At 39.7% G+C, this 24,653-nt stretch overlaps 1 protein-coding gene across 2 annotated transcripts in view; it reads left to right on the forward strand.

Moving 5' to 3' along the window:
* WDR49 (WD repeat domain 49) overlaps positions 1-24,653 on the forward strand; it is a 148,759-nt gene that overhangs the window by 74,256 nt on the left and 49,850 nt on the right. For both annotated transcript variants that reach the window (XM_081955592.1, XM_081955593.1), the window contains exons 11-12: positions 13,332-13,462; positions 16,662-16,760. In XM_081955592.1, coding sequence (XP_081811718.1) covers positions 13,332-13,462; positions 16,662-16,760 — 230 coding nt within the window. The remainder of the gene's footprint in view (positions 1-13,331; positions 13,463-16,661; positions 16,761-24,653) is intronic.

The following is a 24,653-nucleotide window of genomic DNA, read 5'->3' on the forward strand; positions in this document are numbered from 1 at the left end:
AGCGATGGGAGGGGAATCTTTGCAGGAAACAACAGTCCACTTTACTAGCTGTTGAGAAAGCATTCCGTAAGTCTAATCTTGGTTTCTTGAACATAGCGTTCTAGGCTTCTAGCCAAGGGGTGGTTTTATTAGTCGTGGCAGACAGCCAAGCCTGTGTCTGCATATTTATTAGAATCACGGGACAGAACACATAAAGAACATTTTCGATCTCTCCATAAGTACTGTAATAGAGATTTATTTATTTATTTATTTACGACATTTTTAGGCCACCCCGGGGTATCACAGCTCTGAGAAGCTTACAAAATAAGACAATAAAATGGAGAATATGCATCATCAAAAACATGAGCATGAAATGCAGAGGGAAAAAAAGCACCATCTAATAATAGACCAAAGGGTCATTCACCATTTTAACCCAGGTCTTGGAGGACGTTTTAAAGGCTAATTTAAACAGGGTGAGGGGGGGGGGAACATATAAATCTCAGAGATAATGCTGTTTCAGACAGCAGATGCCATGACAGAGTAGACCTACTTCCTGCATCCTACTTGATGACTCAGAGCATAGGGGACCCCAAAAGAAGATACAGTTGGTCCTTGATTTACAACCATTTGTTTAGTGACTGTTTAAAGTTACAAGGACACTGACAAAAATGACTTACAATCAAGTTGATTTCATGGTCTGATCTACTTAGTAGGGCTGACCCCTAGTGATCTCTTAGAAATTTATGATTACAATCCCAAGTCTTCACATTTTCAACCCTATAGTCCTGTGATCAAAATCTGGACACTTTGCAATGAACAGGTATTTACAGCAGTTGCAGTCATGTGACCACCATCTGTGACCTTCCCAACTGTCTTCCAGTAGATGAAGTCAATGGGTTATAAGCCAGATTTGCTGAATGACATCCTGGAAAGCTGAATTAACCTTGAGCTTGGTGAGATTTGAACTGCCAAATTGCAGGCAACCAGTAGAAGTAGCCTGCAGTACTGCACTCTAACCACTGCATCACTGTGACTCATGAAGTCAAGGGCTACCTGTACTGAATATGTCCAAATCATATGCCATATCCTAAAATATCATTCTGTGCTCTCTATTCTACTGGAGGTTGCCACTGATAGCTATAATAACTTCTCCCATAGCCTTTGTTGCTTTCTGTGGAGAAGAAAAACAGATGAGATTAAAACAAGAGTTTGCCATATATATATCATTATAGGGTGCATGCAATAATACATGGCAATTTTCTGGTTTACTTTCTCTCTTCTTCCCTCTCTCAGAATATTGCTTGTGTTTATAAATCCTTAGCTTCTACACTCATGAGCTTTGCAGATGCTAAAGGAAAAAAAAATGTTAGGCTTTAATTAGAAACACTTCTGTCAATATACTTGAACGTTGCAATAACACATACAAGTACTTCCTCTATAATAATCATTGCAAAATTAGGCCGCACATCTGGAGATTTGGATGAAATAATTGGATTTTAGGGTATAAGCCTCCTTTGAGTTAAGAGCTGTTTATTTCATAGGCTCAAAAACATATACACTTAAATCAAAACTGAATTAACCAACCAACTATGCCATCATTTGGCATGTGGGAATATAGTTGTGCCTTCTCAGACAATTCTCCAAATTTACCAGAGAAAACAATAATTTGAATCTGCAGGCATATAAACAAAGGTATTCCTCCTTTCGACGGAGAGCGCTCAATGCCACCTGAATAGATATTTCAGTTGTTAGGGAAACCTCCTCCTCCTCCTATTATAGTCATGTCAGGAGCTGAAACTCTTCCAGGTTAAAAAGATTGAAGAGTGACATCACCATTGCCCGTGGGGGGACGATGACACATCCAGTTGGGGGTTCCTTTCATGTCCTTGTTAAATGATACCCATTTATTTACTCATGGTTGCCTGCTTTTGAACTGCTGGATTGGCAGGAGCTAGAGCATGAGACCGGAGCTCACTTATCTTGACAGCAACCGGGTCTTGAACGTGAGTCTGCCGACTGTCAGCCCAGTGTCCAAACCATGTAAACCAAAATGCTCCTTCAACTTCCTAACACAAGTGAGATATAACACAGAATGCTGCTCCAAAATGTTTGAATTTTGCTTTGACAAGTTCTGTGTATCTCATCAACATTCTTCAAACATGTTTTGAAGGACCCAAAAGCACATACATATTTTTCATACAGTAATTTTATTCTTAAACCATAAATGTCAGAATGTTCATGACTGGCAGAGACATGGTAACAACAACAACAACAACAACAACAACAACAACAATAATAAAAATATTTATTTCTTAGCCGCACCCTCTCCCGAAGGACTCGGGGCGGCGTACAATGAAACATATGAAATAAATATGTGGACAAAACAAACATATAACAGAAACATATACCGAGACATACACAAGGAGGAGGTCGGCTGATGAATAAAAAACAATTAGAATACAGTATTTAAAAACCCCTAGATAATTAAATATAATTAAAATACCCAATTAAAAACCCGTCAGGAGCGATATGGTTAGATCAAAGTTGAGCCAGGCCAGCTACTTGGAATAGGTGGGTCTTAAGCTTAATACGAAAGGAGCGGAGGTCAGAGGTATTCCTTATCCGGAGGGAGGTCATTCCACAGGGCTGGGCCCGCCACAGAGAAGGCTCTACTCCTAGGCGCCGCCCCCCGACACTGTCTAGTGGACAGCACCTGGAGGAGGCCCTCTCTGTGCGAGCGGATTGGTCGCAGGGATGTATGGGGCAGAATACAATCCCGCAAGTAACTACGTCCTGAGCCATGGAGCGCTTTAAAGATTGTTATCAAAACCTTGAAACGCACCCGATAGACCACAGGAAGCCAGTGCAGCTCGCGCAGGAACAGTGTCACATGGGAGTACCTAGTACTCCCCATAATTACCCGCGCGGCTGCGTTCTGGACCAACTGTAGCCTCCGGGTGCATTTCAAGGGAAGCCCCATGTAGAGAGCGTTACAGTAGTCCAAGCGAGACGTCACCAGCACATGAGTGACTGTGCGTAAGGCGTCCCGGTCCAGTAGGGGGCGCAATTGGCGCACCAGGCGAACCTGGTGGAACGCCCCCCTTGCCACGGCTGTCACATGGTCATCCATGGACAGCTGGGCATCCAGGAGGATGCCCAAATTGCACGCCCGCTCCACAGGGGCAAGTTGAATGCCCCCAATGGCCAATGATGGAATTAATTGGCTGAACCGGGGAGCCGGTACCCACAGCCACTCCGTCTTGGAGGGGTTGAGCTTGAGTCGGTTGTCATCCATCCAGATCCGTACGGCTTCCACACACCGGGACATCACTTCGATGGCCTCGTTGGGGTGGTTCAGGGTGGAAAAGTACAGCTGAGTATCATCAGCGTACAGATGGTATCCCACCCCGAAACCACGGATGATCTCACCCAGCGGCTTCATATATGTGTTGAACAGGAGTGGTGAGAGGACCGACCCCTGTGGCACCCCACAAGTAAGGGGGCGTAGGGTCGACCTCTCTTCTCCTGCCAACACACGCTGCGTCCAGCCAGAAAGGTAGGAGCCGAACCACCGCAAAACGGTGCCCTGGACCCCCAACCCCTCCAGCCGGCGCAGCAGGATACCATGTTCGATGGTATCAAAAGCCACCGAGAGGTCTAATAGGATCAGGATAGAGGAACAGCCTCTATCTCTGGCCCTCCAGAGATCATCCAGCAACGCGACCAAGGCCGTCTCCGTGCTGTGACCGGGGCGGAAGCCGGACTGGCGCGGGTCTAGATAATCATTTTCCTCCAGATGTCGTGGAAACTGGTAGGCCACCACACTCTCTACAACCTTCGCCAAAAAGGGAAGGTTGGAGACAGGACGATAATTGGCCAGCTCCAGAGGGTCCAGGGAAGGCTTCTTGAGCAAGGGTCTCACCACCGCCTCTTTCAAGGCGGCCGGAAGAGACCCCTCGCTCAGTGAAGCATTCACTAGGCCCAGGAGCCAGTCTCGTGTAACCTCCCAGGATGCCAGTACAAGCCAGGAGGGGCACGGGTCCAATAAACATGTGGTGGGTCGCAGTCGTCCACGCATTCTGTCCAAATCCTCGATGGCAACCAAGTCAAACTCCTCCCAGGTCGATTCCTCAAGACTCGCCACGGATGTCTCCATTGGACCACTGACAGGGACCCAATCCCTCCGGATTTGAGCGATTTTATCCTGCAAATATTTACCAAATTCCTCTGCCCTGCCCTGTAGAGGGGCCTCCCGCGGCCTCTGAAACAAGAGGGAGCGGGACACCCGAAACAGGGCGGCAGGGCGGTTCTCCGCGGATGCAATGAGAGTGGCACAATATTGGCGTTTGGCCACTCTCAATGCCACAAGGTACGTCCTTAAATGGGCTCGTTCCTTTGTTCGATCAAATTCGGAGCGAGAGGATCTCCAACGACTCTCTAGACGTCTCTTGCGGCATTTCATCACCCTTAGCTCCTCGGTAAACCAAGGGGCCAGGGTGGATCGTTGCCGCCGGAGAGGCCGCAAAGGTGCCACCCGGTTCAAGGCCCCGGTAGTTGCATTATTCCACGCAACCACCAGGTCCTCTACCCGGGGGCGGGTCAAGGTTACAGGAGGTGGCCCAAGCTCCGTCTGAACCTATCAGGTTCCATCAGGTGCCTGGGGCGGAACCATCTGGTACTTTCCGGTTCCGCCTCCCCGCAGCAGGAGGTAGCACCAGGGAAGTCAAGACGAAGGAGTGAGTGATCTGACCATGACAGGGGTGTGATGGTTAAGTCCCCTCCTCCCAGATCACTCAGCCACTGGCCAGAGACAAAAACAAGGTCCAGAGTGTTTCCTCCCTCATGTGTCGGGCCCTGAATCATTTGAGTCAGGTCCATGGCTGTCATGGAAGCCATGAACTCCCGAACCCCCTCTGATGCTTCTCCCATCGATGGCAGGTTAAAATCCCCCATCACTAAAAGTTTGGGGGTCTCAACCGCCACCGATGCGATCAGCTCGAGGAGTTCGGGCAGGGCCGCTGATGTATAGTGAGGAGCCAGGTATACTATCAGCAGGCCCAACTGTCTCCTAGGGCCCCATTTCACAACAAGGGATTCACATCCGGACGTCTGTGGCACAGTAGACGGTCAGCGAATGAATAGGCATGGTAACAGACTCAGCCAATGAGGGTTTTTTTGGAAACAGAAACTTAAGGAAGAAGTCTGGGCATGGCTTAGGCAACTCAGTGTGTGCTGAGAAACAAAACTAACCTGACTCTGTCTGCTCTCAACTAAAAACTCCTCTCTGCTGTACTGCTGCCTTTGTTTGCTTGTAACTACTACTACGTTGAAAGAATCTACTATTGGTATTGTACATTTATTCATTTGTTATTATGTATATAAAGAAGTTAATGAATCCAGCTGAATCAGTTACCTATGTGTGCTTTCTGGATTTGATTTTTCTGCAACAAACTCTGATAATAAATTTATTTTACATTTGTAGGCTGTAATGTTAAGTTAGTGCTGTTTCAGTTGTAAGCATTATCAAATGTATATTGAAGGCAAATCATATGGAGAACACAATGTCCCGAAGTCTTTGAAACAGCCATTAGAAATCAATTGATTCAAAGTATTGATCCCATGTTTGGCCAAACCATTCCAGTAAAGCATCTTCCCCCTAATTTTCAAATTAGGGTTGTTCTATTATAATCATATTTTCATATAATTTGGGATCAAATATAACCACTTAGCTATGAATAACAATATATTCAGGATGAGAAAATATATCCTCTTGTTAATATGCTTGAAACCAGTGGTGGGATTCAGCCAGTTCGCACCTATTTGGAAGAACCAGTTGTTAACTTTCTAAGCTGTTCAGAGAACCGGTTGTTGGAAGAAATCTCATTTTGTTTTTTTTTCCACTTTCCAAGCCCCACCTACGCAGCTGGTAATTAGGGTAGAGAACCAGCTGTTAAATTATTTGAATCCCACCACTGCTTGAACTATAAAAATGTCAAGATTTCTAAGATGTGATCCAATATTCTTATTGTCCAAGTACACCTAAGGGAGGAAATATTCATGAAAGGTGTCCCAAAACAAAATAAATGTTAAAATAGAAAGGTAATTATATGGTTGGAAATCTGGTAAATTAAAACTACCTTCAATGTATTTTTAATGGTAATCTCAATTTAGCCAATGAAATTATTTAGCCAGCTTTAGCATCCCATTTTGTTTTTGTCTTATTAATCCATCTCTTTGGGTGTTGTAGAGTTATGTATAAAACAGCAGTACAGTAGTGAAATAATTCCAATTAGGAAAGTCAAAACTGAAGGTAAAATCATTGCAAAAACATATCCTGACAAGGACAATAAATACTTTCCTGACACTAAATCAGTATTTCCAACCTTAGGAAGTTTAGGATGTAAGGTTTCAATTCCCAAATTCCTCAACCAATTGGAATCCACACCTCTGAAAGTCGCCAAAGTTGAGAAACGCGGATCTAAAGTGTGAGTCCTTGGTGTTCCCTGAGCATGGTAGTTCTCTTGCAGACATTTCTTTATCCAACTAGGTAACATCATCAGTTCAAGAAGGTGGTGGGATTTGCTATCTGTTTATATATTGGGTTCTTTTAGCTTTCTGATTGTCTCTTTTGAATACTATAAAGTAAAGGATAGGTAAGATAAACAACCTGTGCACTTCATTCAAAACAGACAATCAAAAAGTTAAAAGGCCACACCACCTCCTTGCCTGCAATTCAATACCCAGATAATCAGAGAAACTACCAACTCAGTAAGCAACAGCTATCAAGGAGCCACCAAGGACATTCCTACCAACACTGACAGGGCAAGGCACTTGTACATAAACAGAGAACTGTGGAGTCCTTGGTGTTCTTTGAGCTTGGTTGTTTTCTCGCAGAGGTTTCATTACCCACCTAGGTAACATCATCAGTTCTAGAAGGGAAGGGAATTTGTTCTCTGGATATTTATATTCTCCACTATTGGTACTGATGTAAAGCTTGAAACGATAATGACTACAAAATAGGAATGCAATGGATAACAAAAACGGGGAGACTTCTTTTAACCATAAAACAAGATATTTCTGTGTGATACATATAATTAGTCACCACTTAGTTGCACAATAATCTGCCCATTTATCCAGAACATAGACACATGAATGGGCTGCATATGTTCAGAAGACTTGGATCACAAAATGTTCTTAGTGACAAATCATTATTAAGGCTTTGCACAATCACAATATATGTAGTATTGCCTACAACAATCTTTCTAAATCTGATATCCTCACTATATAAGGGATTAAAACTCTCAGAGATCCCAGGCTATATGTCTTTCACTGCATTACCTATGGTGCTGTTTATCAACCTTGCAAATTTTAAGATGGGTGGACTTGCTGTTTGGGGAATTCTGGGAGTTGCAGTCCCACCCATCTCAAAGTTACCAATACTGAGAAACACTGGCTTGGGAATTTAGAGAAGTCCAGTCCATCATATCTATAGAATAGAATAGAATAGAATAGAATAGAATAGAATTCTTCATTGGCCAAGTGTGATTGGACACACAAGGAATTTGTCTTTGGTGCATATGCTTTCAGTGTATGTAAAAGAAAAGATACATTCATCATGAATCATAAGGTAGAACACTTAATGATAGTCATAGGGTACAAACAAGCAATCAAATCATACTAGGAGACAATCAATATTAATTATAAGGATACAAGCAAAAAGTTACAGTTATACAGTCACAAGTGGGAGGACATGGTGATAGGAATGATGAGAAGATTAATAGTAATGCAGACTTAGTAAATAGTTTGACAGTGTTGACGGAATTGTTTGTTTAGCAGAGTGATGGAAACCAGAAAAAAAACTGTTCTTGTGTCTAGTTGTCTTGGTTTGCAGTGTTCTATAGCGTCATTTTGAGGGTGGGAGTTGAAACAATTTATGTCCAGGATGTGAGAGGTCTGCAAATATTTTCACAGCCCTCATTTTGACTCATGCAGCAAACAGGTCCTCAATGAAAGGCAGGTTGGTAGTAATTGGGTTTTTCCCCCAGTTCTAATCATCCTCTGAAGTCCGTGTCTGTCTTGTTGGGTTTCAGAACCAAACCAGACAGTTATGGAGGTGCAGATGACAGACTCAATAATTCCTCTGTAGAACTGTATCAGCAGCTCCTTGGGCAGTTTGAGCTTCCTGAGTTGACGCAGAAAGAACATTCTTTGTTGTGCTTTTTTGATGACATTTTTGATGTTAGGTGTCCATTTTAGGTCTTGAGATATGATAGAACCTAGAAATTTGAAGTGTTTAGAGTGTTAAATTTGGGAAAGATATTCTACACAATTAGCAACTTTCAAGAACTCAATGCATTCCAGGAATAAATTTGCTTTGTTAGTGACCTGATGCCTTTCTGTCTGGTAATTTACAAAAATGTCCTTCTAGAGATCTCAAAGGTCTTTAAACACCAGTCCTCATGTTGATAATTAAACTGACATTCTTGCACTATAAAAATGCTCCTCACCATGAAAAGCAATAATAAATTGCACACCCGCTTTTAATGGGCTTAGAAACTTGCAGTCTTTAAATCAGTGGCATCGTATTTGTGTTTTAAAAGAGTCTTAACAAGATAGTAATTGTTACAACCAACTCTGAGCCTCTTTCTCTAAAGTCTGAGTTTGGCTAATCTGCACTCAGCAGCTTTTTAGCTTTTCTACTGAACAAATGTTATTGGCAAAGGAAATAGAAAATCAATGTAAATACATTTAAGCAGAATAAAATGTGTCTGTGCTGCATGCTGTACAAAGCCTGCTTTAGCCAGGGATAAGTGTTATGTGTTTATAAACTGTAGATTAGACAGGATTAAGGCATCTCAGTCTACGTTTCAAAATCTCTATTTTCTCAGCAGTCTCATAAAACAGGCGCTGTTCTTTTTCTGCAAAAACTCATATTCTTTATTTGATTTTGGCGTAACCAAAGAAAGAATGGGGAAATGTAGATGTGGGTTATAGAGGCATGGAAAGTACTACACATTGAACTGACTCAACTGCAGAATACAGTACAGAAAAAAAAAACTAGCGGTGATGAAGGCCAATTTTATCTCCCTCCAATTGAATTCAGTTCTGGTGACATCATGGGCACATCCGTGTAGTTTTCTTGGTAGCAATTTGGGTGTGATCAGTGTTGGGATCCTGCCAGTTTAACAATCAGTTCAGTGATCACGCACTTTTTGCAATCACACACGCTCTGCAGCATGCAGAGTTTTAAGAATCCTTACCTTCCGTGTTACTGCTGAGGATCAACGCAGCTGAGGTGTGGCAATCTACTCTGCTGCACGAATCAGCTGAGAAGATATAGGTCAGTATAACGCAGAGGGCCCAGCTGATCATCAGAGCGAACCACTTTGCTCCCAGCTGATCGTTGGAGCTACCAATTTTTCCCTGAAGCTGTCTGAACCAGTAGAATCTGATTCCTGGGTGTGGTCTATCATTGCCTTATTTCAGAATAAACTTCTCAGCTGAGATGACTTTGAAGATTCAAAGTGTGAATTTCAAAATGTAGGTTTTGGAGTATTGAAAATAACTTGGTTTGTTAATCTTTCTCTTTCTTGAAACTGAGATAAAATCTGTTGCATCCATCTAAAGTATAGCAGCCAGGGATTCTAGGTATGCAACAGGAAACCTGTTCTGAATGCCTGCCCCATGTTTCCCTGGAAGCAAAGTGAAGAAATTGAAACCCAAATATGTAATTCATCTACCTCATCGCAAGAATGGACAGATTGCCTGAACAAGCTATCTCTCCCTGAGCTGCTTTTCTCTGAAGCACCTTCTAGAAAGTGCTGACTGCAAGTTAACAAGTTCAGCTCTGTGACCTTAATTAGTTGATTGGAGCCTTATGGTTGTCTCTGCTGCCTGAGCTGACAAGACCATAATCAATTTCACACTAAATACTTTAGTTTGGCTCACAACAGAAGTTCTCTAGGCAAACAGCAGTGCAAGTGCATTCCTTTCAATCTGTATTCCCCATTGTGTGTCTGTTTACTCTCTTGTAATCCCTTCCTCTCCAATAATGTAAATACAAACATCAGCCCTGTTCTTGCTCATTATCCCAGAGCCAGGGTGACCATTCCAAAACAGAAGAGAGATAAGGGGCTATAAAATTTGCTCGTTTTCTTGGCTTTCCCCTGGATCAAGTTCTGGAAATCTTCCCTGTTTTTTAAGTTTCTCTGATTGTTTGGGGCCATATCCTTTTGATGGGTTAGGATTAGGGTATGACACTGTGTAAAGCAGGGGTGTCCAAACTTGGGAACTTTAAGACTTGTGGACTTCAACTTCCAGAATTCCCCAGCCAGCCATGCTGGCTGGGGAATTCTGGGAGTTGAAGTCCACAAGTCTTAAAGTTCCCAAGTTTGGACACCCCTGGTGTAAAGCAAAGGAAAGCTTGAGTGAAATGGTAAGCACATTCAAGGTTACATGATTTTCAGTTAGCAACTGCTTCACTTAATGACCAAGTCATAGAACCTACTGTGGTTACTTGAGTAGCATAAGCTCTACTACTGAACCTGGGAAATGGTCAGCATCTATGCAGAATGTGGCTTTATATTCAAAGTTCTGTGAACAATACATAGCCAGGTACAGACCAAGTTCTGGAGCATTCTGGAATCTTCTGATAACGGGCAGGACTAGCATTACTTGGGCAAGTTCATAAGAAAGACAAGCAGTTAGGTAAACTAACATTTACTAAAGAAAATTAGGAAGTCGTAAGCAAAAACATGGTTGCACTTGTTTCAATTCAAGAATAAACCCTGAACATAAAAAGAGGATGGGGCATGATTGCTCAGCGGTTAAAGAATCTGCTCTTATTAACTAGAAAGATGACGGCCCAGGTTTGAACCCTGAGTGCAGAATGATGGGATGAGCTCCTATTACTTACCCCACCTCCTGCCAACCTAGCAGTTCGAAAGCATTCAAATGCTAACAGATAAATAGGTACCACTTTGGTGGGAAAGTAACATGTTCCATGCACCTCAGCATATGTTATGCTGGTGACATGACCACAGAAATGTCTTCAAACAATGCTGGTTCCCTCAGCTGGCCAGATTTGACCAGGATGGCCAGCTTCCATTGGTCCTTTGTTTTGCAATGGTCAGATTTGCTCTTATCATGCATCTCAGTGACAATGTAAGAATTAATTGTCACATATTGTTGATGAAAGCTGCCAAAAATCCAGTCGCACAATTTTCTCATTCATTTCTAAATTTTCATATCATTTCAACTTATTTTTCGGGGGGGGGGGGGAGTATAAGACCTAAACATTTTATTTTTATATAGTATTTTATAACACTGAAAATAAAGACAGTTTGTTATTTGTTAGTCTTTGAGCTGCTACAACAGAATGTGTTGCTTTTATAACAATAATAAAGCTAATTCTTTAACCTCACGATTAAATCTGGTATGATAAGCCTTGGTTTATAAGATATGCCACAAGTGGCTGGATTTATATAGCAATTAAAGTCATAAACCATTGTTTGGAAACCCCAATAGCTGAGTTTTCAAGACAAATCCAGATACAGTATGTAATAATTTAGGATGTTCTGTGAATTGAGCCTAGATGAGTTATAATTCAAAGATAATTCATTCTCTCCTTTTCTCTGCTGCCTAAAATATATATACAATGGAGTTGAAGGGTAAACACAATCATTTGGTTCCTCAGCAAAAAACTGTACCATTTTTTTCAGGAATATATCCAATGTATTGGGTTTTTTTTAAGGACTCCACATTTTCCGTATTATTATTTTCAAATAAAGCATTTTCTTTTTCCTTTCAGTTAATCAATTTTATAGCAGATTTTAACAAAGCTGTGAATTGGTTAGGGCAGTAATTATCTTTGTCATCGACTATTATGGTTAGAAACAATGCATGGTGCACTGGAGACAGATTTTCCATTATGACTTGGCAGTAAGAATGTAACTGAACAATAGATTTTTCTTTTAGAAATATAGAATGAGGTTTGCAACATACAATTTCTGCAACAAAAGTGCAGAAGAGAGGAGAAAATTAAAACATGAAAACATCAAATTTAATGTTGCAAGGGTATCTGTTAATAAAACATTATCTTTTCTAGCAGATCAGACTGCTTTTAGATTATGAATTTAATTCCAAAAGTGTAGCATTTCATTCATATATCAGCTGAAAATAATTTGTAACAATAGTGGATGGAATGGTTTGCAACTATGGAGACAGAAGAAGAGAAAATCCAAGGGGATGAATCTTCTTCTTGTGCCATATCCATCATCGGAAGTTGACGATCATGTTGGTGATCTTATTTTTATCAAAGCCGCACGAAAAAGTGCTGCTGAGTTTTGTCCAAATCAGTCCCTTAGATTTGGAAGCCATGATGTTCTTCTGCCTAGACCTCATTTACCTTCATTCTTTCTCTGGAAGATTAAGTGAAGGATGCCATATTTTTCCAGGTGTAGCATCATATGTCCAAAATATTCTAACTTTCACTTTTTAATGGCTTTGATGATTTCCCTTTGCTTACCCAGGCAGCTTACCACCTCCTCATTTCTGATTTTGTCAACCTAGTTTATACATAACAGTTGCCTGTAAACCCACATTTCAAATGGTTTTAGTCTCTTCAAGTGGCTTTCTGTCGGAGACTAACTCTCTTCTCCGTAGTGTAGGATAGAAAAGATGTAACTTCTGAATAGGAAAATAATATTCTGAGGTGTACCTTGTCTGCTAACTTGGTGCCTGTGTTGCTGAAGAATATAAAGTCTTCCTTGGGTTGTGTATTTGCATCCTGATATATCAAATATATCCATATATCCATATCCATGTGCGCGCATGCGCACGCGCGCGCGCGCACACACACACACACACACACAAAAATAGACAACCCAAGGAAGGATGCAAATACACAACCCAAAGAAGTCTTTATATTCTTCAGTAGCACAGTCACCAAGTTAGCAGAGAAGGTAGATCTCGGAATATTATATTACTGTTCCTATTCTGAGAGAGAGGGAGAGACAGAGAGAGAGAGACAGAGAGACAGAGAGAGAGAGATTATTAAAGGGGAATCCTCAGCATCTTTCCTTATAATAACCCACAGTATCAATAGAAGTTAGGTTAGAAGGGAGCTGGTAACTGACATAAGCAAATTCACCATTCAAACTTGGTTCCTAGGACTGATGCTTGCCTGTGGAAAATCTCCCCTTCTACCACCATTTTTGTCTCCTCTGCATACTGTCAGATAGATGTGTGATGTATATTTATTCTATATTTATTACTCCTTATCTAAGGGGTAAAAAGTTGAGGAACAAGAAGGTCAATTCATTGGTTTCACTTGTGCTTCTTTGTATCTTTAGGGTGATCACAGTTTTCCGCCTAAATAATTTGACTCAGTATCTTGTTCAGCCTTCGGAATGGAAGGGAGGAGCTCAGCATAAGGATGACATTTTATGTGCAGCATTTTTACCTCCGCAGACTCTTGTCACAGGTAGAGAAATACTTAATGGTTGAACTAATGGTGCTTCAGTGCAGAACTAGATCTGCTGTTTGATCTAAGTTATATATTATATTTTGTAGAATTTAATCGCTTCTGAAACATAGAAGGAAGAAATGAAATCATGCAATAAAACAATTATGGGTCTGACCTTCCCTTTTTTTCTATTATGCTCTTCAACTTCTAACTTAGAGAAATCTGGGAACTGTGAAATTTCTCTCGAAGATGCTCCTACACTAAGAAAAGTTAAAGAAATGAGTCTTAAGAAACATGAGAGTGGATATTATTATATAAAATCATACACTTTTAAACCTTAGTTATCTATCCAGATGGAAAGTGTATGTTCTACACTAGAGTCTCAGCCTCTTCCCATTCAACTCCTCTTATCAGTCCCAAGGGTGCTTTTTTCAGGAGGCAACTGGACTTCCTTGTTTTTTCTTTGAAGAGGTTTCACTTCTCCTCCAAGAAGCTTCTTCAGCTTTGACAGGATAGTGGGGAATGGAAGGATTTATATTCCTTGCAGACAGCTGGTCATTTGCATCCTTTTAGAGGGTCATTGAAGTACTTGGAGGTTTAGAAGGTTCTTGGAGGAGAAGCAAAATGTCTTCAAAGAAAAAACAAGGAAGTCCAGTTGTCCCCCAAAAAATGCATCTTTGGAACAACCATGACTTGGATGAGTGAGAATCTCTACAGACCTTTAGCTGTAAAATTTGGGATGAACACCCTTTGAATGGTGTGGGAATAGGAATGGATTTTCAGAGGAAAAATTGCAGACTACAGGAACCAGGAGACTCCAATCCAATAGACTGTGAGGATACAGATAAACCTCGAAGTGCTTCAAAGACCTTAAATCATTCCATTCCCCATTATCCTGTCAGAGCTGAAGAAGCTTCTTGGATGAGATGTGAAACCTCTTCAAAGAAAACACAAAAAAGTCCAGTTGCCTCCTGAAAAAGCACCTTTGGGACAACCATGACCTGGATGACTGAGAATCCCTACAGACTCCTCTTATCAGTATTAATTAACATCAGTTAAAATATTCTTCAGTACATTTTTATAGGGTTACTCCCAAATGTGGTCCGGATACACTTAGGATTGATTTCATTAAATAAGTAGAGGATACTTCTGACTCTGTAGCTCTATGGCTCTACGGCTCTATTTCTTTTGACAAAAATATTGTGTGAACTGAGCTATTAGTTCTTACTTGATTTTCCCCCATGGTCACCACAAGACTGTTGAGACTGTTATTTGTTACTGTTGCTTCCATCTAAATTTGATTCTTGACAGTTATTATGAAGTTGAATTTAAAACACTTTAATATTGTATGGTTATTTTACTTTACTTTATTTATTTCAATAATCATTTTGTGTCCTGTCAACATCTTCAAGAATTCCCTATGGTTTACTAGCACAGCACTAATTAAAATGTCCGTAGCATGTTAAATTAAATAAGGATTAAAAATGAAGCAGCCACAAGCAAGCAATAAGGCATTAACTTTCAGAAGGAAAAACAAAAGAAGGAACCAATTTAAATTCTAGACAGTGGCTTTTGGATCAACTCCACTACTGAACTATGGCATCTCTGGGTGTCAATCCCACTTGCCTCAACAGCTGTGGATGTGATGGGTAGGTTCTGGTTGCAAGAAGACTCCTACTAAAGTCAACTTATCAAGTTGTATGAGGCTTAGCATTTTGAACTGCCCCTGGTAAGCTTTGGAAGCAAATGAAAAGTCCACTAGTCAGATGTAATATGCAATGAACACTACTTAACAAGTATGTGTGTGTGTGTGTGTGTGTGTGTGTGTGTGTGTGTGTGTGTGTATGTATGTATGTATGTATGTATGTATGTATGTATGTATGTATGTAGATGTAGATCCATTTCAAGCTATTTAGCTCTCATCAGCTAGCCATACCCTTACTGGGATTCGAACCAGGGCAAGTAATAATATATATATTATTATTCTGAGGAGTCTCAGGGGTGAGTCCCATGTAGAGCACATTGCTGTAATCTAATATCGTAGGACAAATTTGTTCAAATGTTTAATCAACTTAATTATTCATAATTAACAACAGCGTAATCTTTACCTACACAAAAAACCTGATGTAGGTTATGGGGGAGAGGGAGGGAGTAACTTACATCTTTTACATGTTGATAAAGTCATCACTGTCCATATTGGCTTTCTTCTACTGGCTCAGTTTTCTTTTGCGGGATCCACAATTACCCCATTCTAATGCAAAGACTTCGTACAAGGTTGCAGAATGGATTTTCACTTTTCACGGGTTCTTTTCACACCAGAGTGGATTTGACAAAACAAAATTGAGAATCAGGATCTATTTTTTTTACTGCTAGATCCCATCCCATCAATGGTTTGATGCCACTACATGCAAACTTAAACCTGAATTGCTGGGACAAAGGAAGATGTCAGGGATCACACTGATAAGTTAACTTAGTCTTTTTTTAATTCACCTGTTCATCTGATTTGTATTTAAATAGAAATTTATGAAATGTTTTCTTATTAACCTTTGCATCAATTTAATATTTTGCATTGCATTGTTTGCTTATTTTGCAAACAGAATGCATTTTGGAGAAACAGATAAGTACATGTCATGGGATCCTAAATAAGATATGTGTGTGAGAGAGAAAGGGAGAGAAAGAGAGAAGAGGAAGGGAGAGAGGGAGAGAGGGAGAGAGACAGACTTATAAGGAAAAAAAACTAGAACAAAAATTAGATGGGGTAATAAGACTGCATGAGGCAATGCATAGATCATAGTTTAATGGTTGTCATTAACCATGGTTAATGGTTCAGTTTAATGGGAAAGCCAATATGGACATATGCTTTCTTAACTTGATTGGTAAAGATGTAGATCCTGCATTCCACAACATATTAACTTTGGCTATTTATAATATTGTTAGTTTTCTTGTGTTTAGTTGTATGAACCCAATTGCAAGGTCAGTTTAGGGTTCATTATATTGCCTGAACCCAGTAAATGAATTTTCAGCAACTAGGGTAAGTGTGTTATATGCATCCCTCTGTACCATTTCTTATAGAAAACTGCAGCCATTCTAACAACCCTGAACACAATTTTTCTACACACCAAAACATGAAGCATTCAGCACTTCTCAATCTTCACATTTGATTCATGTTTGCATGCTATTTTTTTGGTAATGCATTTATTTTTATGATTTGAATCAGGCAGTTCTGATGGTGAGATAGTTGTATGGAATAATGGTACTGAAAATGCCATCATGAAGCTTTCCTACAATCCTGGAAGATCATTGAGGTCCAACTCAGGTTAGTAAACATCATAATGGGACATTAGTTTTCTTAGACTTAGTAACTGTTATTTTGTACATAACAACAAATGACTATACCTTTCATTGCATTGAACTTTTCCATGTGCAGATTGGTGCCTGCAAGGAGTAGTCCAAACTGAAATACATACATAATTTGGGGAACTGTCCATTGAGTGATGGTGCTGAATTATATTAGTTGAATTGAGGTACTTGTGAGCTACATAATGGATGGACATATCATAATGGTCAAGAGTGGTAGAAATTAGAACCATGCTATTCAAGATATGTAACTGATACCTGCAAATGTCCATGTTGGCATGAGACAAGAGATTGTGCTGATGTACATCAATCAGCTATCCCCAACTTGAGTGCTCTCCAGATGTGTGGGATTCAATTCAGCTGTGGAGCAATCCATGCTGGGGATACATAACACTAGATAATCAATTACCTAGCAGCACTAACCATATAATTATATGTACACTAGACTGTCATTTTCTTATGTAGGATAAAGCATTTAGACTTGGATCAGACGCCACAGAAAATAAAGAAATGCTAGCTTCTCTATTGAAATAAGGGTAGCTGCTATTTATGTACAGTTACTTCCTGTGTATCTCCTATCATATTGCTGCTTGGTAAATTATCATTTGTTTTTAATCTAGCAACATTGCAATTATCTCATTCTATGGGATCAAGCAGGCCAGGGAAACTTTGATCTCTGGAATTAATAATAATGAGTTCCAGCTAGGAGACTGTTTATGCCTTTGCTTGTCAGAGTGACAAAAGGCAGGAGCAACCAGGGTGTTCCTTGTAGTTTGCTTGCTAATTCCCCATCACACTGAAAACGATTGCTCCTGTTTATTGTCTCAGATCTATGTCAGCAATTTTTGTGTTACCCTCTTCAGCAGGGAGTATTTTCCTTAATTTCTGCCTTGTTTAAGTGCAAGATGATAAATAATTTCAGGGGGCTCCCTTGCAACTCAGCCTCCCTTCGAGGCTGTTCATAACCTGAGAAATTTCATTTGGCTGAGTCTTCACACACTAATGGTTATCATATATTAACCAACATGCCAGCAGGCAATTCATAATTGCTCCCCGTTCTACAAATCGTAGCTTCCATTATGGAAGAATAACTCGCATATATAAGATAGCGAGGTGAGAAGAGTTTGTTACAGTAGGGACAGAAATGTATCTTTGACTAACGTTACGGAATGGCTTGGCACATCTCTGTTCTGCTCTTTCCTTAAATTGCATGGCAATTTTAAAAAGGGCCAACTATATAAATTTTAAACTCATCAAAACCTTGCTGTCAGGATAGCCTATAACACACAAGGCAGAAGGGTAAGAAAAAGAGACTTTTGATCTTCTGCACTTGTGTCGCTCACAAGAAGAGAAGCTTTTCTTTCTTTCTTTCTTTTAAAAAACACCAATTGGAGGATATCTAATCTTCACTAGATAAATAATCCATTCATCTAGATATGTCGGAAAATGATTTTGTTATGAATAGAGCTGAAATAATGATGTTGGAAGAAGATGTCTAAGCCCTTAAGGCCCTAAGATGTGTATGAAGACTGTAATGAACCAAGAAAAGCAATTTGGTGGCTGTAGAGTATTCCTAATTTGAAATGACCCCTGCTACTCCATGTCTAGCCTAGGATCATTTCAGTAAATTTGTTATATAGAAGCCCATTAAATCGGTGTTATATTATCTGCAAATTTCTTGCCATATTAAGGAGAGAGGACTGAAAATATTCTGCAGTATATGTTTGAGAGACAGATAGAGCCAAGTTTTGTCTTTGAAGAGATACCAAATGCAACATATCCAAATTGCCGAATGCCAGAATAAAACATCATACATTATATATAAAATGCCTAATAAGTTGCTCCCTGCATATTTAATATTTTCCCCTTCTGTCCCATTTAAATAGGTGTTTGGCAGTAACATTGCTAAGATCCTAGAGCTTAAAGAGATTGTTTATGGCCTCAAAGCATAAAACTTTATTTTTTAAGATCCCGGGGATTATGAAGGGATCAGAAGAAAACAAAAATAAGGAGAAAAACATGGGGGGAAATGCAACATTCAGCATCTGTTACTTAATAATTATGCAGCATAAAAATTAACTTTGAAACTTGTCTGGTACCTGGGTGTTCCTGTGAATATAGGAATAAATATTCTATATTTGAACTATAGCAAGTGGTGGCAATAAGCTGACCTTGAAAAAAATAAACAAAATTCAAGCATAAAGTGAATGGGAGACCACCCATATCACAGGGCTATACATTAATCTGGGAAAATGAGAACAAAAACAGTCATGGGATAAAATAATGACAAAATACTTCCAAATTGCTGCCAAGAAAACTACATGGACATGTCTATGTCAGAGTTTGTTGCAAAAATCAAATCCAGAAAGCACACACAGATAACTAATGCAGCAAGATTCATTAACTTATTTATATACATAATAACACATGAATAAATGTACAATACCAACAGCAGATTCTTCCAACGTGGTAGAGAGGAGAGATTGTTTCAATTCAGAGCAGACAAGTCCAGACTAGATTATTTTCTGTTTCCTTTTGTACAGCACTCAGAGCTGCAGTTAAGCCATGCCCAGACTCCAAACTCAAGCTTCTGTTTTTCAAACAAGCCCCATTGGCTGACCTGTTACCATACCTATTCATTGGTTGAGCTTCTTACCATGTCTCTGCAGGTTCATGAATATTCTGACAGTCTAGGGTTAAGCTGAATTAAAGACTCATTTATTTTTATCCTGCCATTAGGTAGGTTTGTGATACATATTACAGCAATGATCGGTTCCAGTTTAACTCTAATTAATACCATATAGAGGCACAACATGATCAGGGAGACTATTTGACTTTTTTTGTAGTTAAGAATCAAAATGAAAAAAAAATGCAATGAAATAGCTTATTCTATTTTCTGATTGTTTTCTTTATAGTCTGGTATTCCAGAGTAGTGTTGCTTCTGGTTGTTGCCATTTTTAAAGGTCAGAATTATAGGATCATAAAAATGTGACCTTGATGAGACTACAAGGATCATCTTGCCCAACCCTCTGCAATGATCAGGAAAACAACCAATTAAATAATTTTGGAGAGATTGCTGTCCAGGCATCTTAACATCTTCAGAGGTGGTGTCAACCCTGAAGCCATTTTGGAGCATCTTCAGGGCTGTCACAACAAGGCTGGTTGGAGCTGTGGGAATGGGAAGGGGGAGTAGAAATAGCTGGGGACTTGTAGCAAAAATAAAATTCTTTCTTGTTAGAATATTCATGACTGGGAGAGACATGGTAACAAGGCCAACCAATGAATAGGCATAGCAACTAAGTCAGCCAATGGGAGCTTAAACAGATCTGAATCTATGCTGAGAACTGAAACTGAAACTACTCTTGTCGGTATTAATCTCTGTGCTGGAAATGAATCTCTGTCTGCTCTGAAACAAAAGTGTTCTCTCCTGCTTGTGTTCTGCTTGTATCTTCTACTACATTGAAAGAATCTTCTATTGGTATTGTGCATTTATTCATCTGTTATTATTTATATAAAGAAGTTAATGAATTCAGCTGAATCAGTTATCTGTGTGTGCTTTCTGGATTTGATTTTTCTGCAACAAACTCTAACATTTCTCCTGGAAATCAAAGACATTCCCACCATGTGCTGGGGAGGCATGGACTGAAGCCAAATGGAGTTGGGATTGTGACCTTGTTGGACCATGTGATGGACATGAGGACTGGGGGAAGGGAAGGAACTTTAAAGTTTAATTTGGATGGGGAAAACCTCAGGACCTTCAGAGTTGGGTTTTTACCAGATGTGCCAATATGACATGCCTCATATTGGACTTTGGACTTTGAGGGACAATTTAGCCTCAGAGTTTTGATTGCATTGGGTCTGTTACTCGGAACCCTGACAGGTGGAGAACCTACAACCTCTATAGGAAGATTGGTTTTGCATATATTTAAAGCAAATCTAGGTAGCTGCAACTTATACCCATCATTTCTGGTCCTAGTTTCTGTGGCCAATTGGCCATGAAGAACAATTCTTGGCCATGTTCTTATATCCATTCTATGTTCTTGTATCTTCTCTGCATTTTTCCCATTATACTGAATAGTATGGAGGTTGCTTCAGCCTATCCTCACAGAGCATGCTCTTAACTCCTTGAATCTTTGTAGCCCTCTGAACCCATTCCAACTTGTCAATATCCTTCTAGAAATGGGGTCTTAGGATATACAAAATTCCAAGCATGGTCTCAACAGTGGAGAGTCAAAAGGAGCAAAGCTTTCACATTTTGTTCTTAGATACAGAGTTTCTTCCAATGAAGGCCTGAACTGTGTTAGTCCTTCCAACAAGTATCCCACATTAATGATACATATTTAGGTTATTGTCAATGGCCACACTCAAGTCTTTCCTTCATATAGTGTTTCTAAGTCATGAATCCTATGTCAGACCTGGAAGCCATCTTTTACATTGGGCCTTCAGGCCTGCCACATTTTCTACTGTGGGAGTATGGAGTATGGGAGATATATAGTCTAAATAATATATAGAGTATGGGAGAGTATGGGGTATGGAAGATATATAGTCTAAATTACATTCCTTTCTCAGAGAATCGAGGACATCTTGCCCTGCATCTGGAGTGGTGTGACCGGTGTGACTGGGAGGCATCTCCAGTTAGGAGAATGCCTGATTGGACCATGTGATGGACATGTGGGTGCTGGGCTGGGACTTGAACTTTCACTTGGGTGGGGAAAACCTGGAAACTTTCAGATTTGGGTTTTCCCAGATGTGCCAATATGACATCTGTAATAAAGTGGAACTTTGAGGAAACTCAAGCCTCGGAGTCTTCTTTCGTTGGGAGTGTTACTTGGAACCCTGACATCCTACTTCTTACATATTTTCCTCCCTAAATAAATTATATCTTTCTTTGTTGAAGGATATCTTGTTCCTCTCACTTCTGTGTCCCATCCTCTGTTGATTAGATTGCTACCTTGTTCTGTCTTCCAAAGTATTGGCCATAGCGCTCAATACTGTGACATTCACAAATTTTACCAACAACCCATCAACCTTGTTATTCAGATGGTTAATACAAATGTTGAAGAATACCAATGTCAGCATTCTAAATACCATGCATGAAATCAATCAGAGACCAAGGCAGAATCATCCTTAAAGTTCCAATTTAATCATACAGGCATGTTAGCATGTCTATGGAATTCCTACTCTGATCTTCTTCCTGGAATTCCATCCAGTTGAAAGTTCATGATCTTATCCCCACACCCACAAATCCATCACATGTTCCAATCATCATCTTCCACGCTGACATCTACAGCCCTCTGCTTCCGGTCAGGTGTTGAGGTGCGGAGACAAAAGATGACCTTGAGCTTCTAGAAAAAATGACAACAATACATTCCACAATCCTACTCCTTTCTATTCCCTTCTCCCAACTACTACACTAATGAAACAGCATAGAAAAATATAAGAAAGTGTGGCAGGCCAAAGATCCTAAAAGAAACATAACTACAGGCCTGACAACCAAATCCACTGGCTGCTGTTGTCCAACTCAATATGGAACCATTAATGCTGAGTCTCTGAGCATGAATTAATCAGCCAGTTGTGGATTCATCTTCAAGTAGGATCATCCAAGCCAGCTTGTCAATGAGAATTGCATTGTATGCAACCTTTCCAATAGCTTTATTGAAATTAGTTTATATCTATAGTATTTCCATGGTCCCTTAAAGTAATTTGCCTTGTCAAAGAAGGTGATGACATCTGTTTCATGTGAGCTATTTTTGACAAACCTATATTAACTGTTGGCTGGAATTACAGCATTGTGTCCTTGATGCTTGCAAATAGTCTGCTTTATAACCTGCTCTAACATCTTTCCAGCTATTGATTGTAGGTTCACCTGTTAATAATTACTAAGATCTTTTTTCCTCTTTCCTTGTTCTTCTCCAGACCTCTGGCACCTCCCCAGTTGCCAGAAGCTCTGAAAGTTAATTGATAAAGGTCTTCAGCAAATTCCTTCAGTCTTCTCCTTCAGTGTATTTCATCAGGGCTTGAGGAATTGAACGCCTTTAAATTAGAAGTTCATTTGTTATATCACTCTGGACTTTTCATCCTCCCCTCTTGTCTCAAAGGGTCAGCAGTAAAAGGAATGAGGTCTGAAAGGCAAAGGCAGAAAATGATCTAAGGCTAGCAAAATTCAGTAAGGATGATGACCAAGAGAAAAGAAGCAATGATTTCACTTGAATAAACTAGAGATTTTTTATGTGATTCAAATCACCACCTATTTCGGATGCAAAATAATAATTATTGATCTTTTCTTGGTCATCTGTTAAGATCTCTCCATTTGCATTAAGCAATGAATTTAAAGATAATGGTGCTTTTGTTTTCCTCCATAGATTTTTTAAAATCCTTCCTGTTGGATTCTGCTAGTCCTAGCTGATTATCCTGCTTTTGCCTTCCAGATTTCATTCTTCGCTTCTGATCTGAAGCTTTGCTGACTTCCTTGGTTGTGAAACCATCTTTCTATTTCCAATAAGCATGCAATTTCATCTCTCTGAAATAATGCTTTATTTCTCACTGATATTCTTTGACAATGTGCAATCCTTAATTTCCCTTTCAAAAAGTCTCAGCCAGCTGTGCCATCTTTTCAATTAATTTTTTTCTTCTCATAGCATCTCCTTTACTACTTCTCTTAGTTTAATAAAATCAGTTAATCATGGTTCAACTAGGAGTCAGTTAAAAAAATCCATGGTTGCCTTTTTGTTTTGTTATTAAAATCAGTTCTAATAATGTGCAGTCAATGCATCCAAAGTTTCTGTTATTTTAATATCTTCAATTAATTCTTCCTGTTACTAAGGATCAAATCTGAGCTAGCAGATCCCCTAGTATGCGCCTCAGTCTTAACAAAGGCAAAATATTGCCAACTTGAGTAAAAATAATATTCAATACCTTGTGTTTGGCAACCTTCATTATCTAAACAGATGTCCAGGTATGTGAAATCTTCCATTGTAGCTGTTTTCTGTTTTTCTGATATTTCAGTTATCTGCTTTAATAAATCTTCATCTATGTCCTCTGATTGATTTTGTGCCAGTAGGGGAGTAGTAGGCAGAGCTTCAGGGTTAAGTGCTCCATCAGCTTGATTCATTGTGTTCCCACAAGCACTCCTAGTCCAACTCTTCTCAATTCTATTAACCCCTGTCTGGTACCAATTTAGTGCTGGACTTGAATTGACCAGATTCTTTGCATTGTCTGGAATAAGCTATGCAGCAACTTTATAAAAGGTCCTGAATCTTTGCACCCAACATTAATCTGGTCAACTCAAGTTCAATACTAAATTGGAACAACATAAGGGTCAATGGAATTTAGGAGGGCTTGGACTCGGAGTGCTTGTGGGAATGCAACAACTCTAAACTGATGATATGCTTAACTCTTCCCCCTACCTCTGTTTATTCTTTTCCTATACTCTTAGCAAAATACCCATTCTATTAGCTAGCCATTTTATCTTAACCATTCAACATTATTATTAATATCAGTCCAATGGACCTCTGTACATGCATGTTCTTTCCTATTATATAACATAACACTCTCTCCTCTCTTGTATTGCATGTTCTTCCGAAACAAGGTATTCTACTAGTAGGTAAGATTCATCCCATCGTGTTTCTGTAATCCCAATTACATCATACCTCCCTTTATGTATGAAGACATTTGGAGAAGGCTACATTCAGAGTAACATTTGGACACCAGAATCAGCTCATTTCTGAATTATGTGAAGAAATGTATGGGAAGTAACTAACTCTGTAGCCTCTTCTGATATCTGACTCTTGGTAATACTAACTAACTAAGTAACTAACTAAGTAATTCAGATTTCATATTCCTATTTCTAAGG

Source organism: Natrix helvetica, assembly GCF_964273705.1.
Source record: "Natrix helvetica genome assembly, chromosome: 5".
Classification (NCBI taxonomy): Eukaryota; Metazoa; Chordata; class Lepidosauria; order Squamata; family Natricidae; genus Natrix; species Natrix helvetica.